General features: G+C 49.8%; 1 protein-coding gene across 5 annotated transcripts in view; it reads left to right on the top strand.

Moving 5' to 3' along the window:
- Positions 1 to 13365, top strand: part of EPHB2 (EPH receptor B2) — a 143288-nt gene that overhangs the window by 117886 nt on the left and 12037 nt on the right. For 3 of the 5 annotated variants that reach the window (XM_025041500.1, XM_015598975.2, XM_015598977.2), the window contains exons 7-9: positions 7336 to 7498; positions 9591 to 9699; positions 10580 to 10647. In XM_025041500.1, coding sequence (XP_024897268.1) covers positions 7336 to 7498; positions 9591 to 9699; positions 10580 to 10647 — 340 coding nt within the window. The remainder of the gene's footprint in view (positions 1 to 7335; positions 7499 to 9590; positions 9700 to 10579; positions 10648 to 13365) is intronic. The other 2 variants (XM_015598978.2, XM_015598976.2) reach the window with 2 other exon arrangements.

Raw genomic sequence — 13365 nt, 5'->3', positions numbered from 1 at the left:
CCATTTAAAACACTTGTTTTCATTTGCTTGAGTGCCCTTTGTATGGGAAGAGAGTGTTTTCTCTTTGAGCTTTTAAATCAGACCCTTATGACTGCCTTCAGGGACCTCTAAGAGCCAGGGACCCAGGGTTGGAAGCCACCAGTGTAGTATAAAGAACATTGGCCTAGGAGTAAGAAGCCATAGGTTCAAACCCGAGCTCCATCCATAACAAGCTGTGCGACCTTGGGAAGGCATCTTCCTCTCTCTGAGCCCCCGTTTCCTCCTGTGTGAAGGGCAAATGAGACCCCCTCTCACATGGGGGCTGTGGGGGTCAAGAAGAAAAAGCAGGTATAGTGCCCAGCACGGGGCCTGGCCCTTGTGAGTTTGCTTTCCCTTCCTCCCTCTTCTTCCCTGCCTGCTGCATGGTGTGCAAGGCCAGGTGAGCTCAGCACATCTGAATGTGGGGCCTGCACAGTACAGGGTCTAGGAGTAGACAGAGCAACTGGACATCAGAGGCCCAGGAAACTCTCTCTTTTGACTAGTGACTTTTCTTACCTGCTCCCTGAGGCACCAAACAGCCACAGAGGCTGCAGGAAAAGGTTTCACTGGGCACTCATTCAAATTAAGGTGTTAAAGACTGTGGGAAGTGCTTTAGTTGAGGCCAAGCCCACTGTGAACCAGAAATGGATGGAAAGATTCTCCCTAATGGCTGAGAGGAAGAGAGGTGGAGACAGTTCCAGTCAGCCCTGCTGGAGCCCTGCCTTCTGAGGCCCCGCCCAGCCCTTCCACCCCACCAGCTGCTAGATCAGCCAAACCCTGGTGAGCCTCGGGGGTTCATCAGATACCTCTCCAGCCTCACCTAGCTGGTTTATGACTGTTTCCTTGTGCATCCCCTCCTCTTGGCAATGCATTCTGAGAGGCCAAGGACCACATCTAACCCATTCACCACATTCTCTCCAGCACCCTGGGCCTGGCACCACTTGAAAAATGTTGGTCGAATGAATAAGTGATGAATCCCTTCCCATGGCCTGTTCTTGGAGGGTGGAGACCTTGTCTCATCTTTGCTTTGTCCTCAACCTGGTACACCACAGGTGCTAGGTGTTGTTGAATAACCTGAGCTGGGATGATGGGAGGGACATAGCTCCAGGCCCAGGAAGCTCCAGGTCCTGCAGGAGCCAGCATGTCCACTCCCTCTGGGGAGGACAGCTTAACCATTCAGAATTCAAAATGGAAAAAAAAAAAAAAACTAATTAAGAAGCTTTATGATTAAACGAAACTAAAAGTGTTTGTCCCCAAAGACAAGAGCGGAAATGAGGGATCCCGGTGTGTGTCCTGCCTACGACCCATTTCCTACCGAGACGGGAGGGGCTGGGGAGGCTGACTGAGGTGTGAACTGGGAAGCAGCTCGGTCCTACTTTCTGCTGCTGTCCTGGCATCCCCAAGCCTATGCCAGGGGTGTTCGGACCAGCGGGCCCTGAAGCAGCCATGCTTACCTTTCATGAGCTCACCTTTCAGGAGCACTCACTATGTGCTAAGCACATCATTTCCATTGTTTCATTCATCTTTGCAATAGTGCCGTTCACCCCTCTGGACAGGAGGGAAAACTGAGGCACAGAGAAGTTGTATAACTTATCCAACAGCACCCAGCTGCTAACTGGCAGAGCAAGGATTTGGACCTGTGCTCTCGCTCTTCACCTGGCTCATCCAGTTTTCTCTGGGATGCTTCTGGGATGACCTTTAAAAGGTGGGTAGGACCAGGTTCTGATGGAGGATTTTAGGCATAAATGGCAAGAGAGGGGCAGGCCTGAGGTATGGTTGTGATGAGATGTGACCCTGCTTCTATCACCCACCGTCCTAGGGTCTGGGATACAGAAAGAGGCAGCTTGGCATCTGCCAGTGAGGACATGGACACTGGTTCATTCAACATTCACTGTCACCAGCTTTGGGCTGGGCCTTGAGCTGGATGCCCGGGAACACTGAGAGTAACCAGACATGCCTGGAGGCCTTCCCTTCACAGTCTAGAGGATAAAACAGGTTCAGACACAAATAGCCATTAGACAAGATGTGATGCAAGCCACAGAAGGGCCCGCAAAGGTCCCATAGGGACACCAAGGAGGGACCCATAATCCTGGCATGGGTGAGAGGAAATCTTCATTCAGGTGATATTTGAGCTGAGCCTTGAAAGATGCTAGCAGTTCACCAAACAGGTGATAAGAGTAAAGTCATTCCAGTTTTCAAGAACAACATGTGCAAAGGCCCTGGGGCAGGAATGTGCGGGCTGCACTGAGGGACCAAAGAAGAGGACTGTGGCAGAAGCCCCATGAACAAGGGAGAGATCGGTAGAGGAGGAGTTTGGAGAGGGAGGCAGGGCCTATCGTGTATGCCTTCCAGGCCTTTGGAGTCTGGATTCAATTTGAAGTACAGTGGGAAGCCATCGGAAGATTCTGGAAGGATGTGATTTGACTCAGATTACTTTAAAGATTTCTATAGCTTGCTATGTAGCAAACAGACTACAAGGAATCCCGGGGACACAGGCAGAAACTGTACAGGGCTCTCAAGGGACACCCAGTGAGAAATGAAGGTGGCATGGAGCTGGAGAGCAGGCAGCAGAGATGGTGAGAAACTGACAGATTCAGACAATATTTTGAAACTCAGGAGACCAGGAAAGTGTGATGGACTACTCCCAGTAAAATGGTGGTGACTCTTCCTGTGGCAGATGTGGGTTTGTGATTTGCAAGTGTAGGTGTGGTACTTGCCGGGGGTTGGGAAGGCGTAGCCAAGAACAGACAAGAGAGCTTAGCTGCAGGGGGAAAGCAGAAGTGGAAGGGTAGAATCTAGGAGAATGGCAAGATTTAAGGAGAGATCTAAGGAGATTTAAGGAAGACTTGGTGACAGAGTTGATGGCAGTGTGGGAGGAGAGGCCAGCAGAGGTGTAGGAGGAGAGCCAGGGGCAGTTTCTGTCCCTGACCTCTCAGGCGAGGCTGTGCCATTCCAGCCATCACCCCTACCTTCCTGAGTCGGCCCCGCCATTGGGGAGGGACAGCCAGACTGCGAGTGGCAAGATTTATTTCTGACAAGTCCACAGCCCGCTCTTACCTAACACTTCGGAATCCTCCTGGGTGCCTGCAATTGATTTCATTAATGAATGCTCCAGATCTTCCCAGGTAGAAAAGTTAGATACGGAGCCCTGCAGTCCCCTGTGGGCCCCGCCCCCGCCTCCGTTCCTACTCTTCCTTTCCTTCTTTAGAAAGGGCGCTCTTGGAGCGGGCTCTCCGTTTGGCCTCTCCCCAGCTTCGCTGGGACTTCCCAGCCTCCCCGGAGCCCAGAGCTGACAACTACTTTGCTGGAAGTCTTCTGGAGGCCGCTGATGAATGGTGTTAGCCAGACCGGGGCTGGCCTTTTCCATCCGTTGCAGCATCCTGGGGGAGGTGGCCTCCTTTGGCAGCTGCCCCAAATCGCAAGAATTCATGCTCCCTTTGGCTCCCCAAGAGTTCAAGAAGACTCATTTGTGAGGCCACGTATGGCAGATGGGCCCTTGTAGGCCACGTCATTTTATGTGTTTATTCAACAGAAATTTCTGCTTGGCAGAAGTGAAGGAAAAGGACATTCCAGGCAGAGGGAGCAAAGGTTGGGGGAGGACGGGGTGAAGGAAGAGTCCAGGCTACATTCCCGTTGTTGCCCAGTACACGTGGAGCAGTATCTACATGGAGAGGTCCGTTCACTCATTCATTCACTTGTGCATTCATTCACCATTTAATGAATGTCGGTGACGATAACAATGATGTGAGAGCCGGCATTTATTGTCTTTATGTGTGCTAGAGACTATGCTAAAAGCTTTACCCATTTTTTCCTATTTAATCTCCCTGTGGACCCTGTGGGGCACCTAGTGGTGTTATCCTACTTTAGAGATGAAAACACTGAGGCTCATAGGGCTTAAGAAATCACCCAGTGCCTCACTGGCCCTTAGTCTCTGGGTAAGGACTCGAACTGTGGACGAGTAGATTTTGTATGAAATTTCTTACCCTAACCCATTGATGCTTACTCCTTATTCAGATAAGGGTACCATAGAGATGGGAGGGAAAGGAAAGAGAGTTGATGGCTGTAGAGTAGCTACTTTGCGCCAGGCACTACCTGGTCAAATTTTATCTTCACAACAACCTTGAGTAGTCAGGAAAATAAAGGGTCTTTCCCAAAGCAAGCAAGGGGAAGAACTGGCATTTGAAATGACTTCCGTTGCCTCTGCTCAATCCTGTGCCCCACTTTAGAAAACATATCCACTCAGGTTGGTTCTTCATTATCAAGACACTTATGCTGCTGGCAGTTACCTCCCATTTCCCTCGTATAATCAGGAACTTAAAACTTCCAGCCTAAGTGGGAACTCACCCAGTCTTCAGGATCCATCCCCTTTGCAAGCCTTAGCAGATCCCCTGTTGAATGGCGGCACTTAGTGGCCAAACCTGGTACTGCATCCTGGGTTCACAGATTTTTGAATAGTCTAATGTTCATTTATGTCAGTAGTTAGTGAGCACCTACTGTGTGCCGAACCTGGGGTTTCCAGAAATGAATGAGATAAGGTCCCTGCCCTCAGGGAACCCACGGTCCTTAGATAAGACACATGTATATCAGAACAACGGGTGGACCTGCAACCTCTGCCTAGGACATCTGGGAAGTCTCCCCAGCAGAGGAGATACTTGTGCTGAATCTTGAACGATGAGCAGGGAACTGACAGGCAGATGAGGAAAGGGTATTTCAGATGGGGCAACAGCACTTGCAAAGGCTCAGAGGGTCCAGAGAAGGAAAGGTTGCCAAATAAAATATACGACATCAGGGTTACATTTGAGTTTTTAAAAATGTATTTTTAGTATAAGTATATATCAAAGATTGTATGGGAAATATTTACACTAAAAATTATTCATCTGAAATTCAGATTTAACTGAGCATCCTATATTTTTATTTGATAAATCTGGCAGCCCTACCTGGGAAAGGGGAAGCAGTTGCATGTGGCTAGAGCCTAGAGCAGGGGTCCCCAACCCCCGGGCTGCAGAGCAGTACCAGTCTGTGGCCTGTTAGGAACCAGGCCACAGAGCAGGAGGTGAGCGGTAGGTGAGCAAGGGAAGCTTCATCTGTATTCGCAGTCACTCCCCAGTGCTAGCATCACCATCTTAGCTCCACCTCAGATCATCAGATTTTCACACTGGTCCCTGGTGCCAAAAAGGTTGGGGACTGCTGGCCTAGAGGACATTAGGGGTGTGGCAGGAGAGACTGACAAAGGGTGGGTCATGAAGGGTCTGGATGTCAGGTTAAGGAGTATGGCCTTCACCCCGTGGGCGTTGGGGAAGCCCTCTGCATGTTGGACCTTGTGCTCCATACAGGGGAACAAAACACAGCCCTTCCCTCAGTTTACAGTCAAGGGAGTGGGAAGAACCTGAGCCCAGGGTGAGGGGATATAATGGAACCCCTCTCCTGTGGTACCCACACCTAGTGCTCCAGGGCTCAGAGGAAGGGAGGCACCCCTGCCTGGAGGCCCCTGGAAGAGGAGGCAGGGAGACTTCCTGTCTCTGCCACCTCCCAGTACGAGGGCAAGGGAGGAGGCGCTTGCAGGTCAGCCCCTCCTCGCCCCCGAAGCCCCAGCTCTTTCTCACCTCCTTGCCTTTGCATGGCTGCTCCTTGCCAGGGGTGCCTTCCCACTTCTTTGCCTGGGTGACTGCTATTTGTTCTTTAAGATTCCATCCCAGTTCCCCTCTCTCTCCAGAGATCTTTCCTTGACTTCACCTGATATCCCCACCCAGGGCAAGTCACATGCCCCTCACTCACTGTGGTTACCCTACCCCTGTAAGCATTTGATACATATTAATTCATTTTATCCTCTAAACATCTCGTAAGGTAGCTATTATTATTATTAGCCCCATTTTACAGATGAAGAAAAGGAGGCATAGGGAAGTTAAGAGACTTGCCCAAGGTCACCATGCAACAGAGTCAAGATGTGAACCCTGGAAGTTTGGCTCCAGTTCCTGATCTTAACCTACATTATAATTACATTATTACAATGTAGTTGTACAATTATATAATAACATTGTAATTTCAATTATCTGTAACAACGCTGCCCACACTGAATTTGCTTCAGGAGAGTTTTCATACCTGGCATGTACAATCAGGTGTACATTTCTCTGCTTAAGGGGTCATAGCTTTTCATCAGCTTCTCAAAGGATTTCGTGGTCCTCAAAGGGTTAAGATAGCCACACTATTTGCTTTTTTGAACTGAGCTCTCCAAGGCCAGGGCCTGTGCTTTAATCTCTGTGGGTCCCCAGTGCCCAACCCAGGGCCTAGTGCAAAGAGGGTATTTGAGGAAGGTTTGCTGGGTACCTGACAGATGCCCAAATGAGCATCCACTAGGCTGGTGAACATCTGCATCCAACTCAGCCACATCTCCATTCCTACTGCAGCAGCTGTTCTTTGTCCATTCCAGACTCCTTGGGTCACCCTGAGCAGTGCTCAGGAGGTCAGAATTGGTGTTCTGCATCTCTCAAAGGAGGGAACATCAGGTCCTGGGTACCAAAAGGCATGGACATTAGGGGTGGCTCCTACATGGTTCTGAGTCCCAAAATAGCCATCAACTGATACATGTGATCTTGAGCATCATTTTCTCTTTCTGGACCTTAATTCTTGCCTGACGCAAGTGTGCTAAGGCTGACCGGGGATCCTTCCACTTAACCTGTCAAGGCATGGGGCAGGGAGGAGGATGCAGAAGTGAACAAGGTGGACCTTCTCCCTACTGTCGCTAAGAATTCACAGTCTAGATCTAAGGGTCTACACACAGTGATCACTCAGTATATGTGTATTTGTCAGCTGTTGTTGAGATGATGCTGCAAAACAAACAATCCCAAAATCAAATGACCTACAAGAAGTGGCTATTTTTCCTACTCACAGGTTTGTGTCTGTAGGTCATCTGAGGTGGCCTTGTTTCATTCTAAGAATTAGGTGTTTTCCACATGTTTCTCATTCTGGAACCAACTGTTAATCAGATTAAGCCCCCAGCATGGCAGATGTCAGAATCACAAGAGGCCAAGCCAAATCAACAAGCCACATGTAAAGCCCCTGCCTTTGTCATGTCCAATGGCCAAAGCAAGTCATGTGGACAGAGAAACATACTCTGCCTTCTTTTGTAGGAAAAGTTGCAAAATTACATGCAAAAGGTGCAGGTGTGTGATTCTGTTACCGGGAGGGAGGGAGTGAAGAATTAGGAGCCACAGATGTTCATCCAGTGGCCAGACCCGCCCAAGTGGCAGGAGTGGTCAGTGGGCTCTGGGCCCACTGCAGGCAACAACCTCTCTAACTGTCTTCTCTGTTCCTCGGCAGGAGCTCAGTGAGTACAACGCCACAGCCATAAAAAGCCCCACCAACACGGTCACTGTGCAGGGCCTCAAAGCCGGCGCCATCTATGTCTTCCAGGTGCGGGCACGCACCGTGGCAGGCTACGGGCGCTACAGTGGCAAGATGTACTTCCAGACCATGACAGAAGGTAAGCAGTGTCCAGAGGGCAGGAGGAGGGCACCGACTCCACAAACAGAACAAACTCAAGGGCCACCATTCCTACAAGGTGCCTCTGTGCAAATTTAAAAAGGCGCCCCTTCTTCTAGATGTCAGCCCTTCCTCCTCCTGGTTGGGAACCTTTGTGTGTTGTCCAAACTGCACAACCCTATATATAGGCACTGTATCTGTGGCCTGTAAAGAATATGGACTCCTCTGTTACCATCATGTTGGCCAGGCCACTTCCTTTCCCAGGACTCCTGGGAGCTCAGCCCTAATTTGCACAGTCACTCTGAGCAAGTCACTCCCATTCTCTAGTCCCAAATGTTCTCATCTATAAAATGAAAGCATCGTATTCCATCTAAGAGAGCAAACCTATTTTATCCATACACTACTCCAATGATTTGCATTTGGATTGAGAATTCTGAAGCCGCAGCTGAGCCCAGCAGGAAGAAGTAGTGTCTCCCCTGGACAAGAGAATGGGAGGTTTCAGCCCGTGTGCGGTGTGGCTCCCAGTCTGACACCACATGGTCTCTAAGCGCCCTTCCTTCTCTAATAATCTTTGACGGGCAGCATGGTTAAAGAGTATGGGCTCTGATGCCTGATAGATGGAAATTACAGTAGGGATTCAGCCCTAATTCTGTGGCCCTGAAAGGCCACCTTACCTCTCTGAGCCTCAGTATTCTCATCTATAAATGGAGATAACAACTACCTCATCATCATCGTCATCATCAAACTAGTATAAAGATGGGAGATACATGTACAGGACCTAGCACAGGGTTGGAGATAGGTCTCGCACAGAGTTAGTGCTCACTAAATAGTCGTTAAGGTCGTAGCTGTCATTTCTGTGAATCTGGGGCCCTTTCACCAACCAGCCGAGCTCCAGGACAGCTTTACTTATGACCAGGCTCCAGCATCCCTCCTTAGCATCTGCTTCAACCAGGCCTTGGCCTTGGCCTGGTTGAACATTTCAGAGGCTCCCGGACCCATGCATTCTTGTCAGTTATCTTCCTTCATGGCCCCACCATCTCTTCCAGCACTCACCTCCTCTGTAAAATCCTGCTTCCTCAAAGCCAGCATTTTTCACCTCCCTAAGCCCTCTTGCCTATTGGATGAGTGTTACAGACATGGGGGGCGAGGGACTGTCCCAAGACCCTTTCTTTATTAATTCAACAAATGTGTTCTGATGCTAAGGACCCAGAACTGAACTGGTCCCTGACTTTGACAAGCTCCTGTCTGGTCATGGAAGCAAATTAGAAATAGTGATAGAATTGTAAATGACAATGGCATTGATGACACTGAGAACGTACCGAGTGGTTTCCAAGAGCCAGGGCAATGCTGAGTGCATTTTATGTATTATCTCATCTAAGCCCACAGCCTCGGGTCAAACAGACCTGGTTCAAGTGCTGGCTGTGGCCACTTTCTAACTGTTGGACCTCAAGCAAGTCACGAGCTCGTTAAGCTTCAGTTTCCTCATCTGTAAAATGGGGTAAGCATACACAGCGCATCACAGGGCTGTTCTGAGAGTCAAAGAAGATACGTAACATATTTAGCACAGTGACTGACACTTAAAACAGTCAATAACAATAATGGTTAATATTTACACAGTGCTTACTTTTGCCACATGTCATTCTAAGTGCTTTACACAACAATCCTCTGAGATGAGAACTATGATTCTCCCCACTTTACAGATAAGGAAACTGAGCCACAGAGAAGTAAGACTTGACAGATAGTAAGTGGCACTGTCAGGACTCAAACCCAGGGAGTCTGGCCTCAGAGTCTGTGCTTATAACTGCCTGTCCATATGTGTCAGCTTATTGTTATTATTGATTTTCATATCAACTCTGAGACGCAGGTATTATACCCATTTTATAGATAAGAAATTGAGGGTTAGAGCAGTTCATGGACTTGTCCAAGGTTACTTGTGAGCGAGTGACAGCCAGTTCTCTACCTGAGCATGTAACAGGTACTGTCAGGAGCGGGAATAAAGCCTGGGGATCCCAGGAGACACCATGGGATGTGGTGGGGGCATGTTAGATCTCCCAGAATCGAGCTGAGAACACTGTGCTGTGCCTTCTCCCTAGCCGAGTACCAGACAAGCATCCAGGAGAAGCTGCCACTCATCGTCGGCTCCTCGGCGGCTGGCCTAGTCTTCCTCATTGCTGTGGTTGTCATCGCCATCGTGTGTAACAGGTGGGTGGGTGTCCCCCAGCCCCTCCAGGCCTGGCTGTGCATCCATTCAGCCATTCCTGAACCGTGTTTGTGAACAGAGGAGGCACTCCCATCAGTACCAGGGACAGGGAGAGGCTTCGGTCGCCCTGGGTACCCTCACGTGGCCTCCTACCACCTAAATAGCCATCATTAGCAGTCCATCCCTTTGGGTTAGGTGTTGCCCTTGACTGGTCCACTAGTCAAGGAGGTGGCACATTGAGACACTAATACTTTGGCATGAGGAATGTCTCAGAACAGTGGGCAGGACTGCAAGATGCTAGGAGCTAAGTGGATAGAGAGGGAATACAGGCCACCCTACTTGCTGCATGAGTTGAGGCCCCTTCATGAATAAAGGGCCATGAACAAAGTGTCAGATGGGAGGTCGAGGAGCTCAGGTAAGGCTCCCTGGATGGAGAGGACACAGAAAGGGCACCTCAAGTGACTGGCACAGCCTGTGCAAAGGCAGGAGGTGGGCCTGGTTCCCTGATTTATGCTGGGCATAATGCAAAGAGAGACTTTCGTCTTCCTTAAAGAGTTCCGTATTTTAGAATGGACTGAGTCATAAGGAAAGATGGTGGGAGCTCCTGAGGTGTCTGGGGCCAGAGGCCATGGCCAGAGAAGATGACTTTAATCTTTGAAAGGGGCTTGGCTGGAGGGAGGACAGAGGAACAATAAGCCTGGAGTTGAGGTGGGAAGGGATGGGTGGGGCAAGGAAGGGTGAGGCTGCTGGGCAATGGGCGGGCGGTGAGGCCTCTGCAGGGGTGTAGTTTCAAGGGCCTGCCTACCCTCTCCCTATCACCTACTGTGGCTCCCAGCTCCCTGGGTGCCTCCAGGTGGCTCCAGCCCTTTGCTCTTGTTCCAGAAGACGGGGGTTTGAGCGTGCTGACTCGGAGTACACGGACAAGCTGCAGCACTACACCAGTGGCCACAGTATGTACGCCCCAGTGGGGCTGGAACCCTTGGGCCCTTCACTGGCAGTTCCCTAGCAACTTCTCCAGCCTTCCCTCACTGCTTCCTGTCTTGCTGCAGTGATACTGAATGTCAGGGTGTTCCCTGAGCGTGCCCAGCTCACGTGCTATCCCCTCTGCCTGGAGGCCTCGCCCCCACTTCTCTTTACCTGTGTACTTCTCACTCTCCCTCAGACCTCAGCATGTGTCAACCCCTCTGAGAAGGCTTCCTTAAGCCCCACCCCACCCTGGATTTAGGGCCCTCCTCCGTGCTTGCATCGTGTCCCATACCTGGCCACCTGTGAGAGCCCTTCCCTTGTCTCTCTGACCTTATACTAGGAATGCCTAGAGACCTGACACTCACCACTGCCTCCCCAGCTCCAGCACATTGCCCATGCATAGCAGACACTAGAAACATATTTGTAAAATAAATACATGAGCGAGCTGAATGAGATGACAGGGACCCCAGGCTCTGGCCAGGGAGGTGACAGAGAAGGGAGGTGAGAGGGCCCCTGTCATTCCTTCTTGGTGACTCCTGTGGTGGCCACTGCCCCCCGCCAACCAGTGCCTCCATTTCCTCCACTGTCTCATCTTACCTTAGGCCAGGGCTGGGGGCACATGTGCCACACACACCCAGAGCAGATGTCCCCTCCTGAAGGGCCCAGCAGAGAGAAAAGCAAAGCATAGATTTCTTGATTTCTTTCCATCTGTCCCCGACAAAACCGACACGGGGAGATTGAGGGGGAGAACCTTAGTCCTCATTTCAGATCACCCGGCAAATAGGAAATCCTAGTGGGTCCAATATGGGTTCTCAAACTGTGCTCAGTGGAGTACCCTATCACCCCACAGATGGCCACTGGGTAAGGCGGGCCATCAGCATATCCTTCATTTGTCATATGTTTGTCGTGGCCTACTATGTATGCCAGGTATTGTTATAGGTACTGGGACACATAAGCAAACCAACCAAATATCCCTGCCCTTGTGGAATGTATATCCTAGTGGGAAGGACAGAGGATTTTTTAAAAATTACCTGTAATGAGTAAAGTATATGGCATAGTAGAAGATGAAAGTGCTATGGAAAAAAGGCAGAGTAGAACGGGGCGATGGACCGGGAGCTGCAAGGGTCAGGGTTGCGTTTTTAAATAGGGGAGTTAGGACTGGCCTCGCTGAGAGGGTTTCATTGGAACAAAGATACAAAGAAGCTGGGGGAGTGAGCTATGCCCCAGTGCCTGAGGAAAGAGCATCCATCCCAGGCAGCGGGAACAGCCTGTGCAAAGGCCCTGAGGCTGGAGTGTGCCTGGCAGGTTTCAGAAACAGCCAAGAGGCCAGTGTGACTGTCGCAGAGTGAAGGGGCAGGAAGGGTAGGTATAAGGGACCAAACATGCAGATTCCTGTCTACTACAGTAGGTCCTTGGTTTTTATTCGGAGTGAAATTGGGAGTCTCTAGAAGGTCTGAGCAAAAGACTGACATGCTCTGAGTTACAGTTTTGACAGGACTTCTCTGGAATGAACTTAAGGGGCTGGCGTGTGCCAGGCAAGGCGAGAAGGAAGGAGACCCATGAGGTGGCTGTTGGAATAATCCAGGGACGAGATAATGGTGCCCAGACCAGGGTGGCAGAGTTGGAGGTCATGGGAAGCGGTTGGATTCTGACACATTTTGAAGGCAGAGCCACTAGATTTGCTGCAGGATCGGATGTGGGGTGTGCAAGAAAGAGCAAAGTCAAGGAATTCTAGATGTTAAGCCTCTGGGTAAAACTCAATTTGAAGCAAAAGTTCCTAGGCTTAACAATCATTTTAGACATAAATGTAAAAATGATTAAACCATTAAAATTTCCAGAAGACACTTTAGGTAACTGTCTAACTGATATGTAAATGGAAAAGGACTTTCTGAGAATAAGAGCAATGAAAGATCACAAGAAAAAGGCAGACGAATTTAACTACACAGAAATAAAAATCACCTGTACATTAAAAATCAAAGTCATAAATAACATCAGGTCCTCCTATTCCCCATGTAATAAAATCATAATCATAGATGTAGCTAAACAGATTGAGTGTTCTATGTGCCAAGAATTGTTTTAATGCTTTGCATGTATCTATTCATTTAATCCTTACAACTGTCCACTTGGAGTATGAAGAAATAGACAGAGAGGGTTACACAGCTGCTCAGGCCGGGAGCTGGCATACAAACCCAGGGTATCTGGCTCCAGGGCGCACACTCTTAGCCATACTGTGCTGTCTGTACCCGACTGAGCTAGAATGAGACAGACACACACGCTGTCACCTGGAGTCATTTGAGAGCATCACTCTTTAGAGCGTGAGTCAGAAACAAGGAAACAGGTGATGGCAGGGATTTCTTTTAAAAAGAGACCCGAAGACTTGTTCATAGGTTAACACATCCTAAAGCTCAAGCTCCTACTCCCTGCATCTGAATAGGACTCCGATTTTTAAAAAAAGCACTGCTCGCCCTGGGACTCCATATCCACCAGGAGCCTGGGGTGGCGAGGACAGAGGAGGAAGCTGAGGCCAGGAGATGTGTGTGACTGGCTCAAAGTCACCCTCACGGGCTCAAGTTTTCCGTCATTTAGCAGGTGCTGAATGAGGACCAAGGTCTGTGGTGCCTGGATGTGGAGCCAGAGGGACTGACATGGTTTCTCATTCCAACTCTTCCACTGGCCAGCCAGCTGCCCTTAGGGAAGTCATC

Source organism: Pteropus alecto, unplaced genomic scaffold (genome assembly GCF_000325575.1).
Source record: "Pteropus alecto unplaced genomic scaffold, ASM32557v1 scaffold39, whole genome shotgun sequence".
Classification (NCBI taxonomy): domain Eukaryota; kingdom Metazoa; phylum Chordata; class Mammalia; order Chiroptera; family Pteropodidae; genus Pteropus; species Pteropus alecto.
The sequence above is the reverse complement of the archived record's forward strand: the minus strand, read 5'-3'. Positions and strand labels throughout refer to the sequence as shown.